This window comes from Sciurus vulgaris (genome assembly GCF_902686455.1).
Source record: "Sciurus vulgaris genome assembly, chromosome: 8".
Taxonomy (NCBI): Eukaryota; Metazoa; Chordata; class Mammalia; order Rodentia; family Sciuridae; genus Sciurus; species Sciurus vulgaris.
The window spans coordinates 1,417,671-1,427,122 of record NC_136468.1 but is presented as its reverse complement, the minus strand read 5'-3'; the positions used below and the strand labels follow the sequence as shown (position 1 = coordinate 1,427,122).

The window sequence follows — 9,452 nt, the reverse complement described above, 5'->3', positions numbered from 1 at the left end:
CACGGAGCAGCATGGCACAACTCTGCAGGAGTGAGACAATGAAAGGGACTCGAACGTGCAATAGGGGGCGTTGCAGTGGACACGTCGGGGTCCCTGAGGCTCCCATAACGGGGGCATCCGATTTAAAAGGACATGCATGCCACTCGTCCCAGAGCGAAAGGCTTGCCCCACAAGTGAGACTGATGGCCGCTCAGCATCCCTGTGACCCGGGGCTCCTGGGATGGGCCCTCTGAGGTGGCAGGGGCAATGGAGCCCGGGCCCCTCAATCCAACAACTCGGAGAATGGGACTTGGGGACCGGGTGGCTGTACCGGGAGAAGGGGGTCCTTCCCTGGGGACAATCCACCTTCCCATTCCACACTGTCCACACTTGGGACAGGTTTGGAGGGGTTCCTTGGGTCAGGGCAGGCTTTTGCCCAGCATCCTTGTTGCCCGTGTTGGAAGCAGGGTCCGGGAGGTAGGCTGGTGGGCTGTAGCTGTGAAGGTGTCAGGTGGTCGGGTGCAGCCGTGAGCCACAGGGCTTTCCTGCGGCTCTGGATGGCGAGGCCGGAGCTGGTGTTTAAGGTGCTGCTCTTTCTCCTTTTTGGCCTCACCTTCCCAGGACATTCTCTAACTGCCTGAGTTCTTGCACATGTCAGGTGCAGACCTGCTGATAAAGTCAAAATGAAGAAAGAGACGGCCACCAGGCCTGCCGATGTCCAAATCTGTATACTTGGTGACGGCCTCAGAAGCCCGGCCACAAATAGGGTGGGCTTTGCATCAGGTCCTGGTGTGATTTCCTTCATCTTTTCCCAATTAACCTGCACGAGGATTTTCTCTCATTCCTTCAAGGAGGAAAGTGCTCCTGCATTGGAGTCTGAGGACCCCGGGGTCTTGAGGCTGATAAGTCCAACTAGGTTCAACTGCAGGGGTAGCAGCGTCTGCTGCTGGGTGGATATCTGGGTTTTGACCATGTAGGAGGTCCGCGTGAGCTCTCTCGGGCTGCCAAATTCAAGTGCGTTCCTCACTGGTCAGGGTGGATGTTGATATATAGTACACATCTGCCAAGGAAGGTGGTAGGCCTGAGTCAACAGGCGAACTCCTTCCTATATTTAGCAGGGTTTTCGGAAAAAGATCCCAGTCTACCCTCTATTGGGGACATACCTGTCACGGAGAAGGGACCATGGACCTGGACCATACCTTCAGCTCCTGCTACCTTCCAGAGAGGAAGCATGTGTTTTGCCAGATCTTCAGACATTGTACGGGGAGGGGAAGGCAGGGGAGGGAGGACCTAGCATGTGGGTCTGAGGAGGTGGGTCTGACGGGACAGCTGCACTTTGTGGGGAGGAGTCAGCTCTGGGGGACTTGGCTGAGGGGCACTTGGTGGGGTAGCCAAGGAATTTTGGGGAGGGGACCTGATGTGGGGGCCATGGGACCCCAGGATCTATATGGAGGAGGTTCATCTGCTATTTCTGGGACTATAAATGAGGAAGAGCGTTGTGAGTCCATAAGAATTAATTGCAAAGTGGGACAAGGTTTGTATAATGGGGGTTTGAGTGAAGGACAAGAAAGGATTTGAGGTACAGGACCTCGCTCCATTTGCCATTTTGCAATAAATGATTCTTTAATTTTTGGGGAATTTCTTGGTCAAAGGTTCCATATTTGAGCTATCCATGAAGATTATCTAATATGGATTGTGGCCAAATTTGAGTGCTGAACTTAATGAGGTGTTTGATTTTGAGGTCAGTTTGGGAGTAAAGGGTCTTAAAATTCTTAATGAGACAACTGGAAAAGGAGTCCCGTGGAACTGACCGATTCCCATGTTGGGGTGGGGTTGAAGCCAGAATTAAGGACAGGTAGTTAGTGTAGAAATAGGGAATTGGGTGAATTCGAGGAAATGAAGCCATGAAGCCATCTGCCTCTGGAAGTTGGAGACTGCCCCTGGAAGAATGGAATCCAAGGAACTCCGGAGCCCACTGATTACCAAATTTACCTGCCCTTATCAAGAACTGCAGGCAAGGAGCTGCTAATTAATGCCCCCTGGGCCCTTGCCGGGCTGAATCACCTTGGCCCTCCCCCTGCCCATGGCTTCTCACTTAATGCAAAACCAGGCCTAGTCACTAGGCAGGAAGGAGAGATAAGTGGGGAGAGAACTGGAGAACAAAAGAGAATTTAACCTATAAAAGATGGAGGGTGCGCTCACTTCTTGGGACTCTAGAACATCAGCCATGGCCCCCTTCTTCCTGCCAGGAGAAGTCTGTATTATTACCTTTAAATAAAGCCTGCTTACTATGCTTGCCTTGGCTGCTTCTCTAGGGTTCAAATTCAACATTAGAGGGAGCAGAACTCGTCACGGTGGTATCAGGGTGATCAGGTGTCACACTGAAACCACAGCGTCCCCTGGATTCTTTCTGACACCCAGCTGGACAGTGCCACCAGAAATAGGGGAACGTCTTCACCCCAATTTCAATGGTGGGGAGACCCTCCAGGTCCTGTGGGCCAAAAGGTGTGGGTCTCAGGGCAGGGTGCCCATGTGCTAGAGACCAGACAGACAGGAGGAGAGAGGCAGAGTTTTACCTCTGGAGAATTTAAAGGTCGTGTTGGATGCAGGAACAAAATGGCAAAAGGGGCCTCTGATCCGGAGGTCTGCAGGGTGTGGGGAAGGAGGGAGTGGGGAGAAGGAGCCGAGGGTTAGGGGAGGGGGTCAGAAAGAAGATGCCTACAGCACCAATAAAGGACTCCACACAAATCCCTGCACCCCCTGTGTAGCATAGGCCTCAAAAACCTGGCCCAGGGTTGGGAGGGTTACAGGTCACGTACCAGCAGCCGTTCAGGCAAAGTGGACTCGCAGGGTGTGGAGGGTCTCTTTCCGTAGGGTGGGGAGGGAGGTGGGGAGAGCAGTCCATCTGGGGATTCAGCTGTGGCCGCGTGAGCCGTGGCTGGGGTTCCCCCGACCTCAGAGATCCTTGGGGGTGCCGGGCGCTTCAGCGGTCACTTCCCAGGTCCCATTGGTTGTTTAACCTTACTGCAGGGGAAGGGCAGGGGAAGGGGCAGAGGGAAGGGTCAGTTTTACCTTGCTCCCATTCCTGGTCAGGCAACCAAAATGCAAGCTCAAGGCCCACAAAAGATGGAGGCAGGTGGTGGGAAGCAGACCTCGGCTCAGAGAGGTCCATGGATCAGGCACAGGAGGGCCCGTTTTCTGGGTATGGAGCTGGCCCCCTGGTTTCAGAAGGAGTCTGGGTTTTACAGTTTCATTGGAGACTGCGGACATGCAGTTTGGACAGTCGGCGGCTAGTCATACTGGTTAGAACTCTGAGGGAAGGTAGTTGTAAAAAGGTTGACACTCATCATTGTAAGTGCAAAAGGATGGGATAAGACCTCAACAGATTCAGAGAAGCCTTTATCCATCTGCAGACTCAGGAACCTTCAGGGCACATTTTCTGGATGGGAAAATGGCCGTCAATTCAGAAGGGACTCTGGTTTTACAGGGTGAGGTGAGGACGACGTGGTCATTGGAAGGAGCACTGCAGTTCTGACGACTGTACAGGGTAAGACTTTAACTTAGGAGGGCAGTTCTAAAAGGAACTCCTTGACTGGGGAGATAAGAGTCCAGACCCCAGGGATGAGTACTCTGATCTTTCCCATTGTTATGTGCTGTGCCTCCATTGAGGACTGATTTGCCACGGGGAGGACCACCGCTTAGGGCCCAGCATTTAATATCTGCCCCTTTCCTGTAGGGCCCATTGTTGTTGGGAAGGGTGTGCTGGGAGAGGCTTTCTGTTTGGCCGATTCCACCTCCCTCCTCCGAGCCACCTGTCCCTGTTCTTCTTGAGGAGCTGGCTTGGAGGAATATAGTTTTCCATGACCCTTCACGTAGTACCAAAAGTGTGCAGACGGCTTGGCCGCTCTTGACGGGTAAGGACGAAGGGCTGAGACGCTGCTGATCAAGGAGCTGCTGCTTGGTGACGCCACAGGACCTTGCAGTCCTCCGGGGTTAGGCCCAGCCTCTGTGAGAAAGGCCAGACCCCAAACGTGCCACCTAAGTCCTAGGCCAGAGGCCTGACTTGGGATCCCATAAATCAGGTCTGGCCACTCCTCCAAGCACCAATCGGAAAAGGTGATGGTGAACATCATGAGAGGTACTTTACTCAGCAAGGCTGCCTGGGAATGTGGAGGCAGCCCTTCCTCCACCCTGTCTTCCGGGGTGATTTCAAGGTTTTTACAGAGAGGGCAATGGAGGCCCCGGGGGGAGGGGGGGGGGGATCTCCTTACCCAAGAGAAAGTGGAGCTGTGGTAGCAGGCGGCCTTGATCAGGTCTGTCTCGATCATCTTATCAGGAGGGCCAGGCAGGGCCTTATCTGGGGGTAGCTTCCGCTCAACACCAGATTTGTAGGACCAGACCTCGTTCCTGGAAGCCAAGGGGACAAGGGGACCTGGAGCAAAGGAGACAGATGCAAAATGAAGACAGAAATCAAGTGAGCCCTGCTCTTACCCACCCCTGGACATTTGCAGGCAAAAGTCAAGTAGGCTTTTTGTTGTTGTTGTTACTGGGGATTAAAACCAAAGACACTCTACCACTGAGCTACAGAGCTACACCCCCAGCCCTTTTTATTTCATTCTGGGGCAGGGTCTTGCTACCTGCTGAGGCCGGCCTTGAACTTTCAACTCTTCTGCCTCACCTCTGCAGCTGCTGGGATCACAGTGTGGCCACAGTGCCAAGCATGGTCTTACCTTTCTATTCCCAAAAAAGAATTTTCCCATGGGAATTATTTTGTCATCTGAAGAATGTGGAACAACTTGTTTTAAAAATAGTACCTTTATCTTTTTTTTAAATTTTTTTTTTTTTTTTTTTTTTTTTGTCTTGGTTACCCTTGGAAATGGTCCCTGAGGCTGAAATTCTCTACCCACTCAGGGCTTTGACTATTAACTCACCCTTGAGGGCTTTGGGCCACTCCTGTTCCCCAACCACTGATGCTGATCCCCAGCACCAGAACAAAGGATGGCTTCCTGCTTCAGGCTGAGGCCATCCACAGAGGATCCCATCTCTGGAAGATGGTGCAGGGAGCCCAGAGTAGCAGTGGTGTCTCTTGGCTATTGACATATGCTCACTGGGTGAATGGTAACACCTTCCTCACGGCCCAGTTCACTACTTTATTTCAAACTCAGAGCACCTCACAGCCACACAGAGAGTTCTGAATGGACTTTCTGTCTCGTGTGGTTTTCATGTTAGAAAAGTTGAATGTTTTTGAAAAGTAATAATAAGTAAATCTATTTCATATATCTATAGTAATCAAAACCAAAAGTTTATATAATTCCAAAGAAAGGAAGAAGTATCTGGACTCTCCATCTAAAGCACTTTTATCAACTCACTGACCATACCTCCAGTTTTCTGTTTGTGTGTGTAAACATACAAACGGGTGTGCCTTGCGTCAGGCCACGCTCACTACCTTTTAATGAACCTGGATGTGCCTGACGTCCATAAACATGACCACACTGCTATTACTCATGCTTTGCGTGCTGGGAAGGGAACCTGGGCCTCGGGCGTTGCATGCCGGTGCTGTGCCCAGCCCCGGCTCAGGGTCCTCCTGATGGGCTGTGTGTCATTTCGTGGCAGGAGGTGCTGCTCCTCTGTCACCTTGTGATCAGTGACTGTGAGCTTCCTTCCTCTCTGCTTGTGCACTTACTGTCTTTGTGCACATTTCCATGGTGTTCCTGTTGGATCAAACACCAATTTTACTGTTAGAGAAAATGTGGAGCTCCTGTTCCTCGGGACCCTACCACGGACAGGCGTGGATATGAGTCAGAAGTACCAGGCTTTTATCCTGCTCTTGGTTACCCAGGCCATTTGAAGGCCCAAGTGAAGAATCAGGGCATGGAGCAAAAGCGGTCACTAAGTCCATGTTGTAGTTCTAGCTTCTCCGCTTCAGAATGAGGTGTTGGCTGGGATGGCTTCATATTACTTATTTACTTCTTGTGTTTCTAATTGTGTCACCTTAGAGTTTTCATTTATCAGTTAACAAAAGTAAAGATTTTAAAAGCCTGACTCAGTTCTCTATTTTTTTTTTTTAAGTAGGTTAGGTAAATGAATGATCGAAAGAAATAACACAATTTTTAGTTTTACTAAGGAAACCTCAAAGCCTAAAATGATTTCAGCAAGGACTGGAATCTCATTCAGGTACACCCCAGTCTGTTACATGCAACCCTGCTGGCCAGCAGGTGATGGGGTCTTATTTCTAGTGTTCGCCAAGTTAATGTGACATTTCACACGCAGGTAAGTCCCCACAGCCATTGTGAGTTAACCTTGAAGTGCAGACATGTGAATTTTAAGTAGTAAATGTCAGGCTCGCTACAAATAGCTTCTCTCCCCCACCAAAAAAAAAAAAAAAAAAAAAAAAAAGGCATATTTATATATGAAGGTGAAGGTCTGTAGCATGAGATAAAAACCGACAGTAGAAAACAGGTCCAGCCCCTGAACTCACAGGTGGTTTGGAGAACAGGTGGGAGTACCTTGAGACCACTGGCTGGCACAACCATAGCCAAGTGGCTCTGTGAAACAGCTCCTTCAATGGCGCTCCCAGAAACTGGCTAGAGCACCTGAGTCACTGGGCCCCTGCGGACCCAGACTGAGGGAAAAGCCCCCAGAGGAGCAAGACCTGAGCAAGTGAGCGCACCCTCGTGCCTGCTCCGAGGTTTCAAGGGTGACGGAAGGAAGAGAGATGGGAAGTGGGACCTGCCGAGGCCAGGACTTCCTGCAGGCAGGGGGACTCCATGGAGATCTTAGGGCGAAGGAGGCCAAGCAGGGTCGAACCTGTGGTTTGCAGGAAGGACAGGACTGGGAGACCAGCGTTCTCCCAACTTCCTCCTCACCTGCAGGTGGGAAGGGGCGCCTGGCGAGAGCCTGGCGAGTGGTAACCACTCCGCACTCGGCAGTATGGCGCTTCCACGCGACCGACCTCTGGAGACTGAGGAAGGGAGCCCACCTCTTCCCAGGACAAGTGCAAGTGCTGAGGGTCCTTGTGTCCCCTGGTTCACGCCCACGCCCCCACCCCTCGCACACACTGCCATGCCATCCAGATGACAGACAAGCAGGACCAGAGAGGTGCCCATCAAGCGAATTTGGTTAAACTGTGGTCTGGTTGATCACGATTGGAAAGTTGCTCCTGCCAGGGGAACAAGTTCCAAGTCATCACACGATGCACATACAGATCAGACCTGTTGCTCTTGGAATCCAGCCTCCTCTGTAGGCTCACCTCAATGCCCCCATGATGGCTGGAAATGCTGGTCCCTTTGTCTTCCCCGTGTATTACACTGACTTCATGTCTTTCCCCACCTTTTACCACTATTTACGTTTGTATTTTGGGAGGAGTGGCCAGACCTGCCTTGTTGGGATTCCCAGACATGGGACTCTGGTCTAGGACTCTAGCAATAGAGCCACTAATCCAGGGTTCCAATTGCCTAAGATGAACAAAGTGTAGGGGTGAGAAATCTGTAGCTGGACTTGTCAAAGGACAAAAGTCTACCTCAGTGTAACAACCTCTATTAGCTCCACTTGTGATTCTTTTTTTTTTTTTTTTTTTTTTTTTTGGTTCTGGGGATACAAACTCAGGGCCTTGTGCTTGCGAGGCAAGCACTCTACCAGCTGAGCCATCTCCCCAGCCCTTGCTTGTGATTCTTGAATTTGGCTACCGTTGACTCTTGAGATTTAGGTGTTCCAATGGCCTACAGAGGAAGTCGGGTTTACAGAGGTCTGAAGAAAGCACAAAAGCCACTGGCTCACAGCAACTCTGGAGGCAGAGGGAGGAGGAACCCAAGTTTGAGGTCAGCTTTAGCAATTTAGCGAGATCTTCAGCAATTTAAGGAGACTCTGTCTGTCAGTCTGTCTCTCTTTTTGGTTCTGGGAATTGAACTAAGACCCTTCTGCAAGCCAGGCAAGCAGTCTACCACTGAGCTGTGTCTCCAGAGAAACCCTTTCTCAAAGAGAAAAGAAAGTCATAGGAATAGGGCATTTCAATGTTGAGCTCCCCCTAAACCATGTCTGGGAGACTGAGCAGTAGAAAAACATTGATTGGTTTGATGACATCAGGTTACTTTAGGTTACCTTTCTGTATAAGGATTAAGGATTAAGGCAGAGGAAACTTTATCATCATGCCAATTGAAACTGGCCTGTTGGGAAAATTTCGGTCTCCCCGCCCCAACCCTCACCCCCCCATATTGGGGGATCGAACTTGGGGGTTGGTGGTTCTACCAGTGAGCCACATCCTCAGCCCTCTGCACTGGGTGTGTGTGTGTGCGCGTGCGCGTGCAGGTACATACAGCGCACCAGGCGCTGAACCCTGGGGCACTCTGCCACTGGGCCACATCCTCAGCCCTCTGCACTGGGTGCGTGTGTGTGTGTGTGCGCGCGCATGCAGGTACATACAGCGCACCAGGCGCTGAACCCTGGGGCACTCTGCCACTGGGCCACATCCTCAGCCCTCTGCACTGGGTGTGTGTGTGCGCCCGTGCGCGTGCAGGTACATACAGCGCACCAGGCGCTGAACCCGGGGGAACTCTGCCACTGGGCCACATCCTCAGCCCTCTGCACTGGGTGTGTGTGTGCGCGCGCGCGTGCAGGTACATACAGCGCACCAGGCGCTGAACCCTGGGGCACTCTGCCACTGGGCCACATCCTCAGCCCTCTGCACTGGGTGCGTGTGTGTGTGTGTGTGTGTGTGTGTGTGTGTGTGTGCGCGCGCGCGCGCGCGTGCAGGTACATACAGCGCACCAGGCGCTGAACCCGGGGGAACTCTGCCACTGAGCCACACTCTCAGCCTTTTTTAAAACTTTGAGACAGAGCCTCGCTAAGTAGGTGAGGCTGGTCTCGCACTTGCATCCTCCCGCCCCTGCCTCCCGGCCGCCCCAGCCCGGGCTGGCCTGCACCCCACGCTCCTGCTCAGCCCCGGCTGGCGTCCCCGCCGCAGGCCGCACCCGCTTCCCCTGGCTTTCCGGCGGGGCCGCTGCGGGTGCAGGGGCTCCGTCCGACTCAGGCCTCCCGCAGTTTTAGAAGAACAGGTCTTGGAAATGAGCCCTGGGCGCCGACGAACCAGCCCCGGCGCACGAACTCGTCACGTGCACAGGGAGACCGGCAGCGCCGCCCGGACCCGCGCGGCTCGGAACCTTCGCGAAGGCGGGGAAGACGCGGCCACCCAACCCGGGGCGCGTGCGCGGCGTCAGGGTCGGGCGGAAGTCGACGTCGCCGCGCCGCCGCCGCGTGACGCACTTCCTGTTTGTTGTTGGAGAAAGGAGAGAAAGGAAAGCGCGAGGAGCCGCTGCCGCCGCCACCAGCGCAGCCGTGCCGGACCGCGAGCACCCGGCCGCCCGCCCCGTCCCGTCCGCCGCGTCCTCGGTGAGCCGCGTCCGGGCCGGCGTCTAGGTCTCGGCTGTGGTCGGGGTCGGGGCCGGGGCCTGGGTTGGGGTTGGGCCGGGCCGGAGGCT

At 53.3% G+C, this 9,452-nt stretch overlaps 1 protein-coding gene and 1 long non-coding RNA gene across 4 annotated transcripts in view; one reads left to right on the top strand and one right to left on the bottom strand.

Annotated features, from left to right (window-relative positions):
- Nucleotides 1–4,507: 4,507 nt before the first annotated feature.
- Nucleotides 4,508–9,034, bottom strand: LOC306667872. Its single transcript, XR_013765662.1, has 2 exons — nucleotides 8,946–9,034; nucleotides 4,508–5,690 (listed from the first exon to the last, which is right to left on the bottom strand). It is a non-coding gene; the product is annotated as an uncharacterized lncRNA (long non-coding RNA).
- DNAJB6 (DnaJ heat shock protein family (Hsp40) member B6) overlaps nucleotides 8,928–9,452 on the top strand; it is a 56,013-nt gene continuing 55,488 nt past the window's right edge. For 2 of the 3 annotated variants that reach the window (XM_079150676.1, XM_079150675.1), the window contains exon 1: nucleotides 9,250–9,363. Coding sequence is in view for 1 of the 3 variants with exons in the window: in XM_079150668.1 (XP_079006794.1) it covers nucleotides 9,039–9,363 (325 nt within the window). In the remaining 2 variants the exon portion in view is untranslated. Of the gene's footprint in view, nucleotides 9,364–9,452 lie in introns of all 3 variants that reach the window. The other variant, XM_079150668.1, reaches the window with a different exon arrangement.